The sequence below is a fragment of the Astatotilapia calliptera genome, chromosome 16, assembly GCF_900246225.1.
Source record: "Astatotilapia calliptera chromosome 16, fAstCal1.2, whole genome shotgun sequence".
Taxonomy (NCBI): Eukaryota; Metazoa; Chordata; class Actinopteri; order Cichliformes; family Cichlidae; genus Astatotilapia; species Astatotilapia calliptera.
In genome coordinates this window covers 14399490-14421104 of record NC_039317.1, presented here as the reverse complement: position 1 = coordinate 14421104, position 21615 = coordinate 14399490, and the positions used below count along the sequence as shown (strand labels likewise).

At 41.3% G+C, this 21615-nt stretch overlaps 3 protein-coding genes across 7 annotated transcripts; 1 reads left to right on the top strand and 2 right to left on the bottom strand.

The window, feature by feature from the left end:
• The first annotated feature begins 153 nt into the window (after window positions 1-153).
• mrpl30 (mitochondrial ribosomal protein L30) lies at window positions 154-3251 on the top strand. Its single transcript, XM_026145125.1, has 5 exons — window positions 154-442; window positions 1839-1925; window positions 2253-2399; window positions 2744-2817; window positions 2965-3251. The coding sequence occupies exons 1-5, from the start codon at window positions 401-403 to the stop codon at window positions 3095-3097; spliced, it is 483 nt and encodes a 160-aa protein (XP_026000910.1). The 5' UTR covers window positions 154-400; the 3' UTR covers window positions 3098-3251.
• Window positions 3252-4421: 1170 nt separating this feature from the next.
• Window positions 4422-7175, bottom strand: txndc9 (thioredoxin domain containing 9). 2 transcript variants are annotated; one of them, XM_026145123.1, is made up of 5 exons: window positions 7066-7175; window positions 6087-6272; window positions 5628-5746; window positions 5080-5334; window positions 4422-4991 (listed from the first exon to the last, which is right to left on the bottom strand). In XM_026145123.1, the coding sequence occupies exons 2-5, from the start codon at window positions 6258-6260 to the stop codon at window positions 4877-4879; spliced, it is 663 nt and encodes a 220-aa protein (XP_026000908.1). In that variant the 5' UTR covers window positions 6261-6272; window positions 7066-7175; the 3' UTR covers window positions 4422-4876. The 2 variants fall into 2 exon arrangements, with proteins under 2 accessions (XP_026000908.1, XP_026000909.1); XM_026145124.1 differs by lacking the exon at window positions 7066-7175 and adding an exon at window positions 6661-6795.
• Window positions 7176-8029: 854 nt separating this feature from the next.
• rev1 (REV1 DNA directed polymerase) lies at window positions 8030-21148 on the bottom strand. Of its 4 annotated transcripts, none has more exons than XM_026145100.1 (23): window positions 20913-21148; window positions 19041-19626; window positions 17865-17939; window positions 17191-17323; window positions 16330-16498; window positions 15779-16234; window positions 14421-15277; window positions 13912-14010; window positions 13693-13809; window positions 13479-13605; window positions 13273-13401; window positions 13026-13180; window positions 12821-12940; window positions 12506-12726; window positions 12217-12389; window positions 11862-12091; window positions 11592-11782; window positions 11241-11507; window positions 10819-10918; window positions 10464-10669; window positions 10211-10361; window positions 10001-10103; window positions 8030-9882 (listed from the first exon to the last, which is right to left on the bottom strand). In XM_026145100.1, exons 3-23 carry the CDS (start codon window positions 17928-17930, stop codon window positions 9771-9773), a joined length of 4182 nt encoding a protein of 1393 aa, XP_026000885.1. In that variant the 5' UTR covers window positions 17931-17939; window positions 19041-19626; window positions 20913-21148; the 3' UTR covers window positions 8030-9770. The 4 variants fall into 4 exon arrangements, with proteins under 4 accessions (XP_026000885.1, XP_026000887.1, XP_026000886.1 ...); XM_026145102.1 differs by having other exon boundaries at window positions 14430-15277; window positions 20913-21147; XM_026145101.1 differs by lacking the exon at window positions 19041-19626.
• Between the last annotated feature and the right edge of the window lie 467 nt (window positions 21149-21615).

Genomic DNA, 21615 nt, shown 5'->3' with positions numbered 1-21615 from the left:
TTTTTTTTTATAAAAACACACAGTTAAAGTATTTTCAGTTTTTATTAAGTCCAAATTTATTCAAACAACATATTTATCACACTAGAAAAATTAGGGTAGGAACAATGTGCAAATTGCGGTGCTCTCGAAGAGGCGATGCTCTTTTAATGTAACTCCCCGACGTTTCCGGTTAAGACGGCGGAGAGAGAGGGCTTGACAGCAGCGTGACTCTCCTGTTTCACTGCTGTTTTCAGTGCCGAATTAATGTTTAAATGTGCGAACTTGGTAAATTTGGTATGATTATAGGTCAGTTTTTCATAGCGGTTAGTTAGGCTCGAGTTCCGTGTTATTTAGCGGTTAGCAAGGCTGTAACCTTGTCTCGTAGCCCCTGTTAGCTAAAGAGCAGCAGAAGGAACACAACATGTCAGCTGTCTGTCGCAGTTTGAGCTTTTTATCAGTAAAGGTGGGTACATCACTGCACGTTTTTAATGTTTCAGACTTGAACTGTCTACAAAGTGTTTCGTACATCTTGAAGTTGACATACGGGCTCATTTAGTTTAACGCTGCTTGAGGAAAAATCCAGCTAAACCTGAAACCCAAATCAGGGATGGGACTTGGAGAATAGTTACTGGATTTTTCTAGGTTTACTGGATTTATTTATTTTGTTTGCTAGATGACTGCAGTGCTGAATTTTAGGACGCGAAACTTTCAAATATAATGACCAATGTCCTGGATACATATACAACGTGCTCAGTTATGTAAAAAAAGAAAAGAAAATGAGGCCATTGTAACTAACTCAGCATTAATGAAACTCACTTGTTGTGTGAAGCCACTGGGCTTCTCTGCACCACTATCCAGTCAGCTGTGATGTGCACTAGGCTACATTTGCTGCAGAAAGTGCTCCAAGTATTAAAGTTAGAACTTTAATACTAATATTGTCATCTAAGATTCAGTTCAGGTTTATTTTATATATAGCACCAGTTCACATCAAAAATCGCTTCAATATGCTTTAATTCAATTCAATTCAATTTTATTTATATAGCGCCAAATCAAAACAAAAGTCGCCTCAAGGCGCTTTATGCCGTAAGGTAAAGACTCTAGAGTTCAACTAGCCCCCATGAACAAGCACTTTGTGATGGTGGGAAGGAAAAACTCCCTTTTAACAGGAAGAAACCTCTGACAGAACCACCTCATGGAGGGGCAGGCATATGCTGTGACTGGAGAGGGTGATAAGAGGAAATGGAAGAGAGAGGGGAAAAAAGCAAAGAGGTAGGAAAAAGCAGACTAAGGGAGAGAGGGAAGGCAAAAATGTATGTATGCAATAATGACTTGGTGCAGTGGTGTGTAAACAGAAGGGGAGTGAAAAGAGACAAGTGGAAGTGCTCAGGTGTATCAGATGTATGTAAGGAGGAAGAATTTTATATCCAATTCTAGATTTAACAGGGATCCAGAGATGAAAAGCTAATATGGGAGGAATGTGCTCCAACTTCCCTTTTGCTATTAGCTGTTTGGAGTAACACAAATCCAACAACCTGACCAGAGTCAGGCAAAGCATAAATCAGTAAACGGATAACTACACATGACAAATGTTAGGGAAATCTGTTCATATTTTGTGGATCTGAAAGATAAAAACAAAATATCTGCTGATGTGTCAGAATATCAGATTTTTAAATCATTAAAAAAACAAAAACAAAAACTTTTGTTCCCTAAAGAAAAGAATATCTACCACCAGTAACAGCAATCTATCTCTGAGACTTAACTCTACAGAACTTTTTAGATTTTCTACATATATAAGTAAACACATTTTCCTTGATACTGGGCTTTGCTTTTTACCTTCTCTCTGTTTGCATATGTTACAGACCCTGACAGAAGCTCCAGTTTTGTCACCTTGTGCATGGTATGTGTCAGCAAGAAGCAAATTCTCCAAATCCAGAATCCCACCAGAGGTAAGAATAAATTTAGAATCTATAATGTTGTACATTTGTAAAGTAATTAGCAACACTCAAAGTATGTAACGTCTTGTGGCCCTACCCATGTGTGTGTCAAAATATAATTCTTTTACATTAATATTTATTTGGATTAAGTAAGTTTGGGTATAATTCCAGCAGGTCCAGTAGACACAATGGTTTAGGTGGATTATTAGCTACTCAGCATTTTTTTTTTTTTTTTTTTTTTTTTTTTTTTTTTATTTAAAGTGTTGCTTTAGGCCCGTCATTACAGATGAATCCTGCCATGGAATAATGATAATCCTTTATTCTGTATTTTCTTAACAGATTTTTGCTGAGCGATCGAAAGAGCACGAGAAATATGGTGGCGATCCAGACCAGCCGCACAAGCTGCACATAGTGACGCGGGTCAAAAGTGCGCTGCGAAGGCCATACTGGGAGAAAGAGATAATAAAACACCTCGGGCTTCAAAAGGTAAAATTTCTGTCATGGTACAGGACCCCAAACTGGGTTCCCTTTTTGTAAAGGCTACAGATCGTTTTTGTTTTCCTTTTGGATTAACTTAATGTAACCGGATCATGTTCAATGGTTTTTTTTTTTTGTTTTTTTTTTTGCACATACAACAAAACACTGCTGTCAGCTTTAGTTCAGGAATTTCCATGTAATTCTTTGCGTCTTTCAGCATCTTTCAACAGTGACTTGTACCCTGAAGGAGCTCTGATCAGGATAAATGATCTGTACAGAGTGTGTCACCTCATGCAGACGCTCACAGCCTTTATCTTTTGGAATAATTTTCTCTGCCTTTGTCTCGCACTTAGGCTCACGTCCCTGTAATTCATAAAAATACTCCTGCAGTCAACAGCCAACTGAAGTTTGTCAAGCACCTTGTAAGGTAGGATTAATTAACCAAAAGTAGTAACACATCACTCTTAAAGTACTATTAAAAAAAGGTGAGTTTTTTTTCAAATTGAGGTTGCCTGAGATGCCTACATATCTATACTGTTATATCTCCTTTGCCATCTCTTTCTGATACCTTCAGGATACAGCCACTAAAGACTCCCTATGGGCTCCCTGCTGAGCATGACATGGCCGATGCATACATCAACAGCAAAGGAGAACTTATTGTACACCACCTCCTCCAACCTGTAGACAACAAGGCAATCGAATCTTAGCTCCACTGTTGCGTGTGTGAATGTCCTGGAAAATGTCCTGTTGTCATTCTCTCTGCAGTGAGAGAAAGCTGTGGCACCAACCAGACTTCTTGATTGCTGTTTCCTGTGTTTTGATGCTGAGCTGCAGATGAATATGATTAAATGTTCTCATCAACCTGTCTCTCAAATGATTGAGCAAAGTGCCATCCTGATGAAGCAGGAATACTGACATTAACGTCGCATCTGAAAAATTCAACTCTGTGCAAACCCACTGTTCTAAGTTTGAGTTAATTCAGGAATTACTCAAACTTTTCCAGAAAACTTGATTTATTTTTATTTTTTCTACATATCAACAGTTTAGCAATTTGAATACCAGCATATTAATTTTACAGACAGCTAGTAATTTGGTAAAAAGTGTAATTTGGGTTCTGAGATAATTCAACAACAGTTAGTGGTTCAGATTGTTAAAATTAAAAATGACTTCCTAAATCCCAAAGACAAGTTTTTTGCTCACCACCTCAATTGTATCAGACTGCCAAACAGTTATTTATAGAAATCGAGGGCCCCCTTTTGTGTTGCGGTTTTTAGTTTTGTAGTAATGCTCAACGTGCTCAGCATAGCACCAGCCAGTCTCATCAGCTACAAATAATCCACGCCCATAAAATGTTTTTAGATGGTTATAGTTTTCAGTTTAAAGACAAAAACAGCAAATGGGAACTCCACCTATTTTGTTTTCTAAGAACAAAGGCTCACATAAAAACATTGCCAGTAATTATACTGGCCACTTCATTAGGTACATATGGTACACTGCTTGCTAATCCAAATATTTAATCAGCCAATCACATGGCAGCAACTCCATGCATTTAGACATGGTCATTACAGCCTGCTGCAGTATCAGAATGCCTCAAGGTGATTGAGTGTGCCATGGTTGTTTATGCCAGACAGTGTAGTCTTGAGTATTTCAGAAACTGCTTATATTCTGGGATTTTCCAACACAACCTTCTCCAAGGTTGTGTACCAACAGAGCATCATTTAAACACTACAACCTACCCAAGTGTTGTTGATCACAGTCCACAAATCTTCTGATGCTTCCATCTGTGTAATCTTGTGAATATAGACCAAAATCTCTGAGGAATATTTCAAGCACCATGTTCAACCTATGCTATGAAGAATTTAGATTGTTCTGAAGACAAAAGTATCCAGTGAGTTTAAGGATGTATTATTTTCATCCATAAAGGCAACATACAACTCTTGCAAATACGCTGCCTCTAACCCTGAAGAAGTAACACAAAAAATACACAAGCAGTTTTTTTCCCCATCTTTTTCTTGTTTTTATTAAGTCTGCATTAGTTAGGTCAAACTCATGCTACCATGAAATGTCATGTAAAAATTTATTTTGCTCTTCAAAGATGATCTTGGCACTCACATGCACCATGAACTTGGTTCCAACACGAGACGTACAAAGGTTACAGGAAAGTGCGTGAGACAGCTGTCTACAATAAATGATTACACCTGTAAATCAAGAAAAACAAAATACAGCTAACAGCTAGTGGTTGCTCAGTGTGCTCCCTTGTTCATGAACCATACATTTTATTACTCAGATATTCCAATATAAATCATGGTGGATAAGTCCTTAAATAAGGCTGAAACAAACATGCTTTTTAAATAAAATGAATCAGTGGATTGCGTTAATTAAAAAAATAGAAATTACTAAGAGGGAAAAAAGGAAGTGGGCTGTCTGCTGGAGTTTTAGTAATGAGGTAGCCCTGAGAGAGTAAACCCGAACACTGTCAAGCCTCTTCAGTCATCATCAGAATCAGAGTCGTAACCTCGCCCTCTGATGGTTTTCTTCTCCACTTTTGTGAACTTTGTTCCTGATCTCTGTGTCGCTGTTGGGGGCTCCCTCAGGTTGCCACTAGAAACAGGAAAAAGGGATCATGTTAGATAAAACGTTTTCATTCACAACACATAAGGTGCTCGAGTGAGTCTACTGCACATCTCACCTGTAGTTAATAACGTCCGCACAGCCAAGTCTCCATTCGAGCATCTCTGTGGTGAACTCGTCCGTGTTTCCCAGGTCAGTGAATCCGACCACATAGTCCTTTGTTTTTCCATCAATAAGCAAAGCCAGAGTCGGAATAACTTTGATGCGCAGCCTCTCTGTCAGAAATGGGGCTTTCTCTGCATTCAGTTTGATGAATTTGGTCTCAACGTGCTTCTTTGCCAAGATGGCCAAGTGTTTGTCGAGGATCTTACATCTAAGGACAGAGCGACAAGTTCAGATGTCTGACATCAACAGATTAATATCTTGGCGACTGAGTAAAAAAAAAACTGACGCTAAACAAGGCACAATGTTGATTGTTAAAGGTCAAATTCCCACACTTCACACGTAGGAAATGTCATTTTGTCTGAAAAGATGATTTTAATAAATAAATTCATTAATTTGCAGAACATATTAATTTTCTATAAACTACCTCTGATTCTTTGTTTTGTTTTTTGGACTACATTACATTTCTAATTCATGGTCCTGTTGCATCATTTAGTGACTTACCTGAAGGTTGAATTTCTGTAGAAATGGCACACGACATTCTTGCTGTCTTTCACTTCACTGAAAAAGTCTTTCTCACTGGATATGTCTCTGTACTCCCCATGACCTTTAGACAACCACTCCTGAAAAGCAAAACAAAAGATTACAAATACAAGAAAAGCTATTATAGTGGAGTACAATGAAAACACTCTTTAAAGGGTTTGAATAATAGACCCAAATGCTGTGTAGCCTAACTTCAGAGCAAGGCAGTCTATAAACATGACACCAGGTGTTTTATTATGATCCTTCAAAGAACTGAGTGACTTCAGTACAAATTGTAGTGTCGAAAGTTTCATTTTTTAGACTAGGTTCTGCTGATGGTGCGGATAAGAAGTGAATCTTCTCAGTGATTCAAATTATTTTATCTGCTTTAAGAAATTAACACAGCAAAATGTTACAGTGATTATAAATTGTCCCACACACCTGCTTCTGTTTTTGGGCCTTTTTTAGTGCCTCTAATCGCCTTTCCTTCAGCCTCTCCAAATCATCTTCATCCATTTCATTCAGCTTGGCCAACTGGGCATCCACCTGCTCCTCCACCAGATTGGCTGACTGCTCCAAAACTTTTGCTATGATTTCCATTGATTGGTTAGCCATGGCTGCCTGACTCTGTTTGAAAATGGGCAGATAAACAATGGTGAGACATGACACCAGACAGCAGGACAATAACAACATCACAGTGCCTAATATCGATATCAGCTGATACAGGCTTTCTGCAAATGTCAGTGGCTGATGTGTATCCGTCATGTGACATCCACACTGCACTGGCTACAAGTTCAAAGGTAGCGTGATGGAGCGCATGACGACTAGGAAATAGTTAACTTATTCATACGACTTATTTATAAGCTTTCTTTTGCGCAAAGACGCAAAATAAAGAGAAAGGAATCTCGACATCGCCTTTGTTCCCAAATTTTATAATGGGGAAAACCCTGTTTTACCCCTACACTGTGAGCTGGTGTGATATGTACAACAATGTAACGTTAGCAACGTTGCTTACACAGAAACTGGTCCGAGAGCTCCTCTTTTAGCTAGCTAACGCCGCAGACAAAGCCAGTAACGGCAGGGGGCACACCTTGTTTCTGCCCGGTGGTGCCTACAGTTAGCTGGTACAGGCACAGACCGTAACTGGGTACCTCTTACGTATCTACAGCTAACTTATACAAACTAAGAAACGTAGCTACACGTACTTCTACACGCCAGCAGTTCAACAAAAATCTCCCTATAAACTCTCAGTCTGCGTTTGCTTGCTATCTTAACTAGCTAGCATTAGCCCCGCCATTGTTAACAAACGTTACAGCAACAGTTTTGGAAACAGTTGTATTGATCCTTTTTTTTTAATGAACGTCAACTGTGCATTTTGTCGAAAATATAAAGTATAACCAAGCTGCTATTAAATTATTACCTAGTAAAGTGACAGATGCTCGTCAACACCTCAGCCCGCGCACGAAACGTTTCTCTGCGGATACAACGTCACAGCGGGCCCGTCTGACGTCGTGGGAAGTACATCCGGGAAACTCGTGAAATACTACGGGTTAATTTTTATTTATTAATTTATTTTGTGTGTGTGTGTGTGTGTGTGTGTGTGTGTGTGTGTGTGTGTGTGTTATATTTTTTCACGTTGTACTGCTGCTTTTGTTTATAGCGACCCAAAAGCTCAGTTGTCATCTGATGTATTAAAGAAAAAATATATTGTTTGCAGTAAATCCCGTGCTGAAGAATATTTGTAGTTTATATGCAAAACCAAAACATCATGAATGAAGTCGAAATTTCGAGGTAAGACTTGAAATAGCATTTTAAGAGGGGCGGGGGAATCGAAATTCTATTTTGAGAATCAAGTCGAAATGTGAAGATTAAAGCTGTTGCCATGGCTTATACCCGCTACAGCTCCAAAAGCAACCTCCTTTGTCCTATATATTCATTGATGATATCATCAATTCTTCATATAATCCCCCATCTTCAAGCCATCTGTCACTCCTGCTGCACACCTCACCACTGTCTCACTGTCCTGCACCACCTTCACATACTTCTTTACCACTTACTCTTTAGTGAGGTACCACAGTTCCTCTCCTGCCATCCTATCATATGCCTTCTCTAGACCCCCCCCCCCCCCCCCAAAAAAAAAAAAAATGGTGTGGCTTGTCAACTTTATCCCATTTAAACAATACAAAATAAGTTATTAAATTCAATGTTTTTTGGCATCAAAATAATATACATCTCTAACAGACATGTCTAGCATATTTATATGCTCATCACTGTCAGACCTGGGAATAACACAACAGACACACTGAAGATAATTTTCATAACCATATTCTATCAGCTGAAAGTCCTTTTGAAGGCCAGTTTATAGAAAGGCAAAGACAAATAAATGAATACAGAATTTACAGTTTATTACCAAGGTTTAGAAAACTTACAAACAAGTTTCACAGCTTCAGGTCTTCAGGCACGAGCCAGATTAGACAAGACAGGCCAATTTATTATTATTATTTTTATTTTAACTTCTGGCCATTCCCCTCGGGAAACACGTGAGAGGTGAAGAGAGGCAACGTCTTGAAAGTGAATCACACATTCTAAATTACATTCATTTCAACAAGTTTCAAAAGATGACCGATTGATTTGGTTTGCATATCAGAATTATCTTTTAAAACACGCATTTTAACTGCAAGCAAATTATCCTCCATGGTGCGATCACAAGTCAAGCAGCTGCATCTGCTGTTAAAGTCAAACCTCACACAAATACTGCGACACAGCTGCAAGCTGTACAAAGTGTCTCGAGGGTGTGAATCAGACACTGTGGGTGACAGAGTTAAAAATCAGATCGCCTCTTCCTATGCACATTCAGCATAAACACTAAATGCTTTATTTAATGTTACGTGGTCTTGAAGGGACATCTCATTGTTATGTGAGAAAAAATAGAAATGCATAGGCTACTCATTGATTGCCATGACCCCTGTCGACATCCTCCTATATCAGAGTGCTACTGAGAATCAACAATTAACCTCACCTCAAGTGCTTTGGCCAGCTTCTGACTTCCATGTTGGAACATTTAGAAACATTTAAAGAGTTACAATTTAGAGACAGTTACTAAGAATCCACTACCGGTAAACAATACAAGAGGTAATTTTTCTACATACATGTTTTTTTCTTTTAAAACTTTAGACAAAGATCTTTAAAACATTATTTACACAGTATAATAACAGCGTTTGGCACTTCTTTTTTTGGAAAGAAACGAGAAACAAGAGAAAAAAAAAAGAAAAAGCAACACTGCTGCACGCAGCAGTAGATGCTTCACAGATAAGTGCTAGTGGCAAAGAGCACCGATAAAACAATGATGGGGAAAACCCCCCCCCAAAAAATTCTCCAATCATTTCTGAAAATGTCTTATGTATAAAGAATGCTACAAGGTAAGCGGTTTGTAAAACTGCTGAAATATACTTTTTGTTTTAACATGATCACGTATCCAAGCGAGGAAAATTTAACATACCAGATTCTAACGCTCAAGACGGGGAAAACCCCAAAATGAAAACAAAAAATACATTTCGAAATCAGGCCTGGATGGAACGGATGTTATTGTTTGTCTCAGAGTCCAGCTACGACTCAGAGATCTAACAGCAGCCTTCGTTGGTATCGAGCCAGAAAGCCGTCTCCAGATCTGACTCTCTGTGACTCTCTAACCCAAAATGACCCTGAACTGTCTCTGGAAACAGATCTCTGGAGCAGATCTACAGCACCAATGCTCAGGTCACCACAGGAGTATGCGATCTAATACCAGCTGAAAGTTTTGCAGTGCTACAAAAAACAGATACCCTTAATGCTTTTTTTGCCCTTAATAAAATCTTGCATATGAAAATGAGTCGTAGGAAAATAAGAGTGAATGAAAGTGAGTTTCCAAAAAGCTGCTACTATCATCATTGTTCTGTGATAAAAACAACCGCTTTGTCCAAAATACTTCAAAATACTGTCATGGCTCTTTCTCATAAAAGTGTAGCCATTATTTGTATCTTTCATAAGTCAGAATTTAGACATCATGATTTGTATTGTGAAATTAACAAATCAAAAAAGTGTTGTTTACAACGATCGCATGTAGCGAGGAGAGCACCCCGTCTTTCTTCATGCTATCTTCAGAGTGCTGCCGTAAGTCTGCTGCAAAACCACCTGCACGTTGTCTAAGATGAAGTCAAAAGCCATACTCCAAACAGACTCCACTGACTGCTGCATGAGCCTGCAGGGAAAAACAAAAACAAAAAAACGAAGCTCAAGCGTAACAAGCAAGTGAAACCTTGAAAACAAAGAAAGAGGAAGACAGTTAAATTGAGGAATCTTAACTCCACAGAACTAACCTTTTCATGTATTTCATAGTCAAATCCAACTTCTCCAAATCTTTGTCCTCAATTAAGTCAGTGCAATATTTCACCACCTGCAAGATGTCCTCCTCCATGGGTTCTAAAAAAATAAACAAAAAATAAATAGATAAAGATGCACTTTTGGAAACCCATAAAAATCAACAACAACAGCACCACAGGAAACGCCATCATAACACATCTGTGTACCTGTTATGGTGGTAACCCATTCCCGTAGTAGTGTTTTAATGTCTGTCAAGTCACAGGCTCCTGCCAGTGCAGGAGGAGGACGAGCAGCCAATTTAACCACAGCTGGTGGGATCTCTGGTTTCGAAACTGATGTTGAGGGACCATTTTCAGTCTGGGAATGAAAAGAAGTTGCAATTTTTAAAGATAAGTCAACTAAATCACATGTTTTCACGTGTTGGCAGCATCATATGCATAGAGCAGAGGACAAACTTGCCTTTCGATTGTTTATTGGTTCCTGTGATTTTCCAGTAGGTGGCAGGCTTTTGGCTGGGCTGTTTGTTGTTGGACGCTTCTTGAGTGGAGAAGCTCCTTTTTTAAGAGGACTGACTGCGTTTTTTCTCTTGTAGCAAAGCTTTACACGACCACTGCCGATTCCGGCCCCAGACTGTTTTAGCTGCAGCAGTGGATTCTTCTGCTCCACTGCAGAGAAACCAGAAGGGCAAAAAAACAAAAAACAAACAAGAAACAAAATAAAATCAAATAATAAAATCAGGGTTAAAAAAATAAAAAGTAAAAACAACCAATCAAAAGGAAAAGCACTCCTTCAGGAAATTCATCTGCTGACTTACACATTTTCACCTGAGGGTGGATACCAGTTGCGCGGCTGTAGGCAGCCTTCAGCTCCTCCTGTAATTCTTTGGGAAGGGCAGCAAACACATCTGGATCGACCTGCAGTCAGACAGATGGGAAGCTCACTTACTACCAACAATGAAACCAGCTTTTGTTTTCTTTAACTTGTGGGACCATCTGCTTCAGTCACAACTCATGTGTTCATGGCACATTTCCAGTAGAGAAAAGCGCTTTGTGCTGTTTAAAGGCTCCAATAAGCAAAATTGCTACAAGCCAGCAAGGCACTACATGTTTCTGTGGAATGGAGTACAACAGAAACTACAGTTTCCAATTTTTCCTGATTTTCTCTCTACTTTAGACTGTAAAATTAAACCACCGGCAAACCATCACCAAAAAAAAAAAAAATCTATAGCATACACACCTGTGAGAAGTTGGGCAGTTCCAGTACAATTCCTGGACTTTCTGGCTGGTTTGGAATCTGCAGGACCAACGTTCCTACAGGTGGATAATTCAGTGCAGGTACGGTTGCAAGGGGAGGACGAGGGGGAGAGGCTGGATGAGAAATGAGAGGGGAAAGCTGCAGAACAGGGGAATGGCATTTATTTGGCCTCCCATCTCTCCTGGTCCACGACTGCTCCACTTGTTCTCTCAGCTCTGCAGGCAGGGCCTCCAACACAGAACGATCCACCTTGGACAAAATTAGGAGACAGTTAGAGGCATGTTACCGTTTAGGTTTTGTTTTACCAGTCAGACATTTCACTCCAGTCCTGACCTGTGAAGGGGAGGGGACTTCGATACTGAAGTTGAGACGTGTCCGAGAATGCTTTGGAGTTTGTCTGCACGCTGGTTGTTCCTTGCTTGTTCCGGGTACTGGCTCAGCAGGTGACAAAGGATATGGCGCGGAGTTTGCTGTTGGGACTGTTGTAGAGGAAGTAGTCTTCTCCTGAAGCGCGTCTGCAGCATCTGTAATAATATTACAAGACGTAAGTGATTTTTACAGACAGCAATGAAGACAAGCGGAACCAAAAAACACCGAACGCGCCTCGGTTAGTAGATCTGGCACTCGATGCCTGGCCTAACAGCATCTCTTTGATGGAGCGTCCTCGCAGGCCTCGGCAGTCCTGTGTTGCAGACTGATGTCCCTCAAGAAGCTGAACCTGAATGCCAACTCCTCTCAAGTCTTGCACCTCTACCTTCATGGCGTGGAACAGCTTGATGACTGCAGCAGCGATTAGCTGACCACTGTCAGTGGACTGAGCGAGCATCACGGTCCTGATGAAAAGGGAGACAGATAAAGATAAGCTTACAAAGAAACAGTGGTAAGGATAAACAACAGAGGAGAAAATATGAAGATTTAGTTGTAACACACAAGGACAGCATAACGATCTCTTTCTTACTTGGCTAAATGATCACATATGCCATGGCCACCGTATTTAGCAGGTTCAAGTGGCGCTCCAATTTTGCGAACCATGACTTTCAGAGTGACTCTTCGACCCCGCAGACCTGCTTCTTGTAAACGTTTTTGCACTTCCATGGACAAATTAGTGAGGAAACACTCCGTCTCATCAACCTGGTAAATGATACATAAGAGGATTAGAAGGGGAAAAAAAAAAAAAAAAAAAAAAAAAGCTGCCATGTTGAAGTAGAACACATGACACAGAAGGGAGGACAAATAGCAGGTCTAACCCGAGTAAAGCGGATGTTGTAGTTCATCTCAGCAGAGACAGATTTCCTTTCCTTTTCATAGCGGACTGGCCGGTCGTCTAGACCCCTACAGAAGCGGAACAGAGTCTGTCCAGTACGGGGTCCAAACTTCTTTTGCAGCTTAGACAGAGAAACTTGTTGGAGGTCACCACAGGACCGCACACCCATGAGGGCCAGCTTTCTCCCCATAACAGGCCCAACACCTTGAAAAAGTAGCATCACCATCATTTGACTGAATATTTTACCACACAGAATTGATATCAGTGGATTGTCCAGAAGGTGGTGCTGCACACCTACCAGGCAAGCTTGTCACCGGGAGGTCCCTGATAAAATCGTCCACTTCTTCAGACTTTAGGAAATACTGGCCGTCAGGTTTGGCCTTACGAGTCGCCAGCCGAGCCAAAAGGATGTTGGACCCTGAAGAGACCAGATTAGTCAGACTTTGTAAAATGCAGCGGCCGCCTTGATCTATTTTACAGTACGAACTAGGCAAACAAATTACCCATGCCCACTGAAGCACAGCATCCCGTTTTCTCCTTGATGTCTGCTCTGACCGCTTTGGCTAGATCTTCAGGGCTGGCGCCCACTTCAGCTAGCAGTGCAGAGCCATCTATCAACACTTCATCACAGCTGAGGGCCTCGATGTCATGGGTATAACTGAAAAGAGTAAAATCATGAATAAGTTATGCATATTAAGAATTAAGGGAGAACATAATTAGTGTGAGTAAAAGATAGCGCTGTTTTTCTACCTGGCCAGAGTCTCATACATATTGAGGGCCACCTCTTTATAGGCCTCAAAATCATATGGGACAGACTGCAGTGCGGGGCACAGCTGTTTTGCTTTCCCAAAAAACATGCCGTTTCTTACGCCCGCTTGCCTGTGGAAGAAAGAATATATGTTCATATTCTTATTGTTACGAAACTAAGGCAGACCTGATCTGTTTTTATAGGTTACCTGGCCTCATAACTGCAGGATGCAATCTCTGCCATTGAGAGAGCAACAGCATCCTGCTCTACTCCATTGGTACGAGAGTCAGGGCTTTCTTGTGAAGGAGTTGTGTGTATCTCATCCTCTGCGCTCTCTGAAAGGTGAACAGAGAGGGGACGCTTAGTTACAGAAGGGCTGGACATGTAAAAGCCTGTGAAAGCCACTGTTATGACAATCTCACCAGCTTGTGGATGTGTGTATTTTTTCTGGTAGTATTCCATCTCCAGCTGAGGGTTAGCTCCTGGTCTCACAGGCCCTCTGCCCTGTCCACGATTACTGGTCACAGCTACAGGCTTACCTGGAAGAACCAATTTTAAACACGAGCAGCGAGTGTGTTACATCCATATTTTTTTTTTAAATTTACTGATAGCACATTTAAACAGACAAAAACGTGGCTTGCCTTTAAGATCTGGTCGATTTCGAATCCCCACAGACACAAAGAAACAGTCCATGTCCACATGGAGGATACAAGATTTAACACTGACTTGGGCTGATGAACCTGACACATAACAAATACATACAAATATTGTCAATGGGCAGTTTTTCAGATTTAAATAAAATATTAATGCACAATTGTGGTGCATGTATGCAGTGCCTCAATGATGTCGACGGCCTACCAATTAAAGGTATTCACTGCTATACTCAATATATACCAGGTTTTCTAGCATACAAGCATATAAGTCATACAACTGCAAAAAAAAAAAAGGTAATTGTAGAATTATAAATCATGATATACTGCTAAGCTTTTTTTCCCCCTTTATAGGGGATCTAGACCTTGACTGACATACAACCAAGGTCCCCAGCTGGAGCAGGCAAGGGCACATCTTTTATCCCTGGTCCAAAGTCTTTAGGCAACATAAAGAAAAGAAGCCCTCAGAAATGTACAGAAAACAAACACAGCAACCCTACCTTTCCTACCTTTAGTGTCTATAGATCGCTGGGCCGCAGATTTCCTCAAACGCTCTTTCCCAGGAAGGCTGGCGCCCCCTGCTCCTTTTCGTTTGCTGTGCAGTTCATTGACGTACTCAGAAAAGCCACTCCTCCACGTGGAGATCTGGTGCAAACGTGAGTGAGAGTAGAACTCGGAGATCAAACTGCCCGTATGTTCTAGCAGCTGTGCTGAAGACTTGGATGATGATGACGATGACTCGTCCATGGGAGGTTCAGATTTGAATGTTACATTATTTGTGCTGAGGGAGGCAGAGTCAGATGTAAAGGCGTTGTGGTGACTTCCGTTTAGTCGAACTGGAGAATGTGAAAGAGAGCGAGATGCAGGAGAAAGAGTCTTTTCAGAAATCATATCGACCTGAAGGGGTGCTTGAAGCTGCTTTGGGAAGAGGTGGCTTTCAGTGGCTTTTATAGCCTCTTGATAGGTTGGTGGTGGAGGCTTAAGTCTTTTCTCATTGGCTCTTTGTGAGCTGGATTGCTGCACGAGGACAAGGGACTGGTCAGATTGCTTTGGAGGGCTTTGGGGAAACTCGTAGGGGTCAGGCTTGGCCTGGAACTGTACAGAAGGACTTTGAGGTTTATCTGGTGAACTCCTAACCCTGCATTTGGACAGGCTGTTGATCAAAAATGGTTGATTTGTAACAGGGGACAGGTCCTCTGAATTTAAGGCACCATTAACAATGTGAGTGTGTCCATTGGTCAAGGGGGCATCCTTCACATCTGAGGCCCCAGCGAGATGAGGTTCTTCTTTGCTACACTCTTGGATTTCATTCATTTTCGAATGGCTCACATCCACTGAGGTCTGCAAGTTTCTATTTCTGTGATAAAAAGGACATGAAGAGTTTTTAATCAATGACATTTAAAAAAAACTTCAAGCTCTTTAAAGATTTCTGTTCAAAACCTTAAAATGTAAAGTTAGTTTAAAAAAAAAAATCTACAGAACTTACTGAGCTATTACCTAAAGTGGACCTATTTTTCACATTTTCAGATCCTTATTTGTGTTACTTGAGTCTACCAGAGTTGCTTGATTCTCAATTCAAATGAAACCTCATTTATCTTACACGATCTGAAATTAGTTGTGCTAACACATCTCCCTTTAAGCCAACTTCATTCTGAAAAAGACTATCTGAACATCGAATGTGTGCACAACAGGAGCCTTGTGTCAAACATATTATAAAGGATAGGCCACCTCTATGACATCAGAGTGGTCTGAAAGGAGAACAAATGTCTGAAATATAGTGTTTCGATGCTAAATAATGAATAAGGAAAAATGCACAAGAGGTCCACTTTAAGTGTAACTACTTACTTTACATACTCACGTTTTTAATTCTGCTTCCTGTGGGGAAGCAGACTGCGGAGACTTGTGTGGGTGCTTTGTGGAGTTTGGATTAAGCAGCAGGTGTGTGTGCAAAGGGCTTCTGTGGCTGGGATCTGTAATGAGGTGGCCGGATGCAGAGTGACTCGGTTCGGGGTTAACAAAGCGAGCTGGAGAGCTGTGCTGAATGGACTCAGGTTGAGGTCGGGATTGGTTGGGGATGTGGACGGGGATGGGGGTGCTCTGAGCGCTGCATAAAGACTTCTTATGATTGAGAACAGGGGGTTTAATTTTGCATTGCGGCAGATTTAGTTTTAGATGGGTACTTGATTGAAGCACCCCATGGCTCGGTCCAGGAATCTCTGAGGTCTGACGAAGAGTCATGCCAGGGAAGAGCGGGCCTTTGTGTTTGCCATACAGCTGGTACTGTAGATATGGCAGGAGGTGCCCAGCTTTGATACTGTTTTAAACAAATGACAAGATAAACAAGGTTTTCAGCTAATACTGTACAACAAAATATGAAATATAAACATTATCATCTTGCAATGAACAGACCTGTCAGTGATCCACTCTGGCCTGATGACCTTCTCCCCTTTGAGCTCCTGAATTTTGCTGTTAGGCAAGTTAGTGGCGATGATGTGGGTGGTTTTGGAGCGTGAATAGTAGACATGAAACTGACCCCCATGCAGCATCATCAGTCTGCGTAGTTCATCTGCACTGGGATCTGCTCCCAAAAATATGAAAGTGTGGCAAAAATGACAATGTCAACTTACTAAAAGGCAAAAAACACCTTAGACAGCATCTTGATGCGCATCATGACAGCTGTCAGCTCATCAGGATACATCACTGTCATATTTCCCAGTGCCTCAAAAAACAGCAATTTTAACACAGCCATAGTCACTGTGTGGATAAAAACTCCCAAGCTACTGCACTTTGGCATCTTTTGCCTGTGAGATGAGTCTCCAGTGTGCTGCAGATGTCATCAGGTGATGAGCCTGATGTTTATTTCAGTTTTTCCAAGTTATTTTTTCCCTTGATCATTTTTCATATGATGATTTTGAGCTACGAAGCTTTTATGAAAGCAAAATACAATACTACATCAAGCATACACTAACCTGTGATTTGATCACAGTGGAAAAACAGTACCTTGAGTTATAAAATCAAGACAGTCAAAAACTGATTTATGAAACTATAAATCAAACCAAAAAAAACTAATAAATCAGTGTGAGAAAAATGCCAAAGAAGTCTGTACGTACTTTTTTAATTTCTGAAAGAAAACAGCATTCAGAAGACTGTTTTCATCAGTTAATCCTCTGAGAGAGAAATCTGAGAGAATTTATGGTCTTCATGCTGGAGCAGCTGAAGAAATGAGGCAAACCAAATTTATAATCTGCATAAATATTTACAAAGCATTACCTGTGTATCCGTTGACAAAAATAGCCACTCCGGTGAAGATGCTGGAGCACGCTCCTTCTTTTTGCTTTTCTCTGGGGGCGTCAAGTCTAAACTGCTCGTCCAGCTTAGAAACTTTGGCGGCCATGTAGCCGCCCTGCATGCAGTAATTAGAGCAGTTATAGAAACAAAAAGACAAACAGGAAACAATTAACAAACCAGATTTTTATGGTTTGCACATGACCAGCAAAAATATGAAGATTTTAAAATATTTTATGTGATATCTATATACAGTCATAATATTGCACACAATATCTAAACATACACACACACATATATACACACACATACACTGGAGGTTTTCTCACTCAGTTATTCTGCACAGATACTGATATTATGATATATTGCTGTCTACTTGAGTTTTCATTATTGCCTTGCCTGTATATTGGACTGCTATATGGAGAGGTCACTCTTCTTATAAAGCATAAATGTGAATGCCAGTCTTAACCAATTAGACAACTAGTGATCTAAATCCAGCTCTTAGCTGTTATAATGAGTGTGTGGGAGGGCGATGGGGTGTTCCTAGTGTCCCCATTAATGCTGGAAGGCACACAATGCACAAACCATGTAATACCTTTTAACTGACTATCCTTACACACAGCTCCATTCCATACCGAGCTGAGTTAAATAAGACTCACCCTTTCGCCCCAACCATTGTCATCGCTGGCATTGGCTCTTTTCCTCATCCAACCATCTCGACTCATACTGAGTATCTGAAAGCAGAAGAGAGACAATTCCTAAGTACAAAGACAGAACAACTCAGAGATGCACAATCACTGAGTTGTGTTGGGAAGCGTATCTGTAACCGGAAGGTCGCCGGTTCGATCCCCGGGCTCTCTGTCCTGGTCGTTGTGTCCTTGGGCAAGACACTTTACCCTACCGCCTACTGGTGTTGGCCAGAGGGGCCGATGGCGCGATATGGCAGCCTGGCTTCTGTCAGTCTGCCCCAGGGCAGCTGTGGCTACAACTGTAGCCTCCACCAGTGTGTGAATGTGAGAGTGAATGAATAGTGGTATTGTAAAGCGCTTTGGGTGCCTTGAAAAGCGCTATATAAATCCAATCCATTATTATTATTATTATTATTAATCATAAATGCACACAATAAAACTGCTGACTTAATTTCACAGGTTATGGTTAAATCCAGGAGGACAAGAAAATTACCTTTGCGATGCATAACAGCTTTTTATCCAATCTGAAATGAACCTAAATGTCATAAATGCTGCTCAGATGGTGTGGCAGTTATTTTAAACACCAGGTGACAGTAAAGTCAGTCCTTCCTGAGTGATGTCTCTTGTTTACAAAACTTCCCCATGTGCAAACCAAATGGCAGGAACAATGCAACCAGTGTTGATGACTGATATTAACAACAGTTAAACCAATCAATGTTAAATGAGCTTAGATGCCATGGTACTGGCCGCACACTTTAAGGGAAAGCCGTCCGTGCCAAAGGACATGCCCGGGCAGATTCTCTGCGGTTGACAGGTAGGTCACAACGAGTCGGTCACAGCATAGCCCCATGTGCCACTTTGTCACTTCTTCCATGTACGAGCTAGGTGGACGGCTAGCATTAGCCTAGCAACTCTAAGCGGTTTTAGCTGGTTAATAATGCATGTCGCTACGCCACTAAATGGTATTATAAATCAAGGATCAGGAACAGTTTGAGTGTTTTGCAGACTCTTGCTAACAATACTGATAGAATTAGCAACCCAGCGTTAAACAGCGCTATAACACTATGCAACTTTAGTGTGGCGATAACCACGGCTGTAAACAAACCAACCTTCCTGAGTGATTGCTCGCAAAGAGAAGTGCTTTACCTTGTATCCTGTCAGACTTGGTTGTTAGCCACAGACTTCTCTCTGCAGATACTGCTCAGCTGAAACGTTGTGTGCCCACTGATTGGGTTAAACGAGGTAAGACCAAAGCAAAGCGAGATGAAAATCCTCTGACAGTCAGATCGAGTCCTCCGCCTCCCCGATTCTGTTATTCCGAGGACTCCTTTTGGTGAACCGAGGTCCCCTTTATTGTGTCATGCTGCCACGCCATGTCTCTTGAACATTTTCACTCACCCTCCCAGTCCCTTCGCTCTCCATTTCAACCGCCTGAATCCCTTTGCTTTCTTTTCTCTCTCTCAGCAAGCACCAATGAGCAAGGCAAAAGTAGTTCCGGTAGCAAAACTTTCAAAATAAAGGTTGTCGACTAGGCTGTTATGGTTTTCTGGAACAAGGGTGTGCAGAGCTGCCATGAGGTGTGATAAATAGAGTCAAGATGGGGGTCGGATTACATTAGAGATCAGCTCTGAGCCCTTTCTTGTTTGTAATGATAACGACGGACAGGTCAAGCAGGAGTCTCCGTTTCCAGATGACATCATCTGTAGTGAGCCTGGACAAGTGGAGGTATGCTCTGCAGATGGAAAGTCAGTACAAACAAAACAGAATGCATGTCTGTGAATGAAAAGGAAACTGCTTTGTGGAAACACTAACAGTGAAGCTGCAAGAAGCAGGTGAAGTGAAGGTAGATGAGGTTAAATACCTGAGATCAACCATCCAAAGCAATGTACAGTGTACAAGGGAGGTAAAGAAAGAAGTGCAGGCGGTTTGGAATGGACAGAGAGAAGTGTCAAGAATAATTTTGAGATAAAGATAGCAACAAGAGTGAAAGGGAAGTTTTATGAGATGCTATGGTATATAGTTTGGAGATGGTGACACGAAAAAGACACGAGCTGAATACGCTAGATTTTCACTGGGACTGACCAGGATGGACACGACTAGAAAGGAGTACACCATAAGGACAGCTCAGGTTGAGCGATTTGGAGACAAATGCAAAGCAAAGCTGGCATGGCTTGGACATGTGCAGGGGAGGCACAGTGGATATACTGGACAAAGGATCTTGGACATGGAGCTGCCAGGCAGGAGGAGATGAGGAAGACAACAGACAAAGTTCTTGGAGAACATGGAGAGTGTTGTTGTGACAGAGGAGGATGTTAGGGACAGGGTGAGATGGAGGCAGATGATCCACTGTGGCAACCCCTATATTGAGCAGCCAAAAGTGGTAGAACAAAAATAGACCACTATGGTAACATTTTGTGTAAGGGAGCAAAATTCTGTGGAATTTAATTGACCTATACCTCCAGTGTAATTTCTTATGGTGTGTATGATTACTCACATATATACTGCACTGCAGACATGAGCTTATTTTACAATATCCAGACTGTTAACACAGTAGTTTTATGTTATATTTTAAACTTGTGGAAAACGCACACTCATAAGCTAAGATAACCGTTCAGCATATTCAAACATGTGGACAGCATTTGATTTTCTATAGTTTTTAAAAATGTATTTCTGTATGTATGATATGTAGTGTAGAAAAAATACCAAATTATAATTAGTGCGCTTTCCTTAAAATCAAACACATTTCTATATATCTGTTGATTTAAACTGAAAAATTTGCCTAGCATAAACCGCTATTTTCAAAAACAAAATACGCCCAACTTCCGGTCGTCGTGTACCCTTTCAGGTAGCTTGACGCATCATCCCCGGCTTCTTGTTTTCAGCACTGTATACAGTATTTGCTTGAAGCTGCGATGCTGCCACTACGCGGACAGTCACGTACATGTCACCTGGATTGTCTATAACAGTACAGAAAGCTCTGTGCAGTTTTTAACCCACTGGCGGTGCTAGTTTACTCACTCGGGAGCCGAAAAACGAGTCGCCGTTGTGAAGCCGCTATTTTGTCGCGGCGACAGTCGGTTATTTCAGAGTGACGCTGCTCATTTGAACTCAGGAGGGTTTGTGTGCAAGGTGTCCGCTTTTCTGCGACACAACAGCGGTTGGCGGAGCAGTCTAGGGACACACACACATACACGTTTTTTTTTTTTCCGTGGTGTGCGTATACTGTCTGGCCCCCAGCACGGTTGTCCTCATATGGCCGTTCATCTCATAGGCAACTGACGGCCGTGACGCAGAGGCACGTGCAGCACGAACGAGGACGTGAACACTCATCCGCGCGAACCTGCTATCTATTTTTTAATGTAGTCTTGCATAGTATTAAAAACAGCGCTAGCAAAAGCAAAGACGGGGTGGAGTTTCCTCCATCGCTAGCAAAATAAGTGAGTTGGACGCTGAGGAGCATAAAAAAACTAGTCTGGGCCCTGTCTCCTTTGCAGTACCTTGTTTGATTTGGACACTTAATCAAAGCTTTCTCATCTTTGATCGGTTTGTTTAAAATATAGACTGCAACAAAGGAGCCTGCGTGTTAAAGGAAGTGTAAATAAAGTGGGTCATATTTTTCAGGGGGATAAACAAGTAGTCTGCTACTGATTGTGTTTGGGGACTTCGTATTTCACTGAAAGCAAGGATGCTACTGACCCAAGCCTGTCCCAAAAAGCACTCA

Bases quoted from the DNA above. Each gene is read 5' to 3' on its own strand.
- mrpl30 (XM_026145125.1), top strand. From the start codon at position 401: ATGTCAGCTGTCTGTCGCAGTTTGAGCTTTTTATCAGTAAAG. The intron at 443-1,838 runs GTGGGTACATCA...CATATGTTACAG, and splicing joins TGAGCTTTTTATCAGTAAAG to ACCCTGACAGAAGCTCCAGT. The intron at 1,926-2,252 runs GTAAGAATAAAT...TTTTCTTAACAG, and splicing joins AATCCAGAATCCCACCAGAG to ATTTTTGCTGAGCGATCGAA.
- txndc9 (XM_026145123.1), bottom strand. From the start codon at position 6,260: ATGGCTAACCAATCAATGGAAATCATAGCAAAAGTTTTGGAGCAGTCA. The intron at 5,335-5,627 runs GTAAGTCACTAA...CTCTGTCCTTAG, and splicing joins TACAGAAATTCAACCTTCAG to ATGTAAGATCCTCGACAAAC. The intron at 4,992-5,079 runs GTGAGATGTGCA...TCCTGTTTCTAG, and splicing joins GCGGACGTTATTAACTACAG to TGGCAACCTGAGGGAGCCCC.
- rev1 (XM_026145100.1), bottom strand. From the start codon at position 17,930: ATGAGTCGAGATGGTTGGATGAGGAAAAGAGCCAATGCCAGCGATGAC. The intron at 10,919-11,240 runs GTGTGTATGCTA...GTCTGACTGCAG, and splicing joins AACTGCCCAACTTCTCACAG to GTCGATCCAGATGTGTTTGC. The intron at 10,362-10,463 runs GCAAGTTTGTCC...TTTCATTCCCAG, and splicing joins AACCAATAAACAATCGAAAG to ACTGAAAATGGTCCCTCAAC.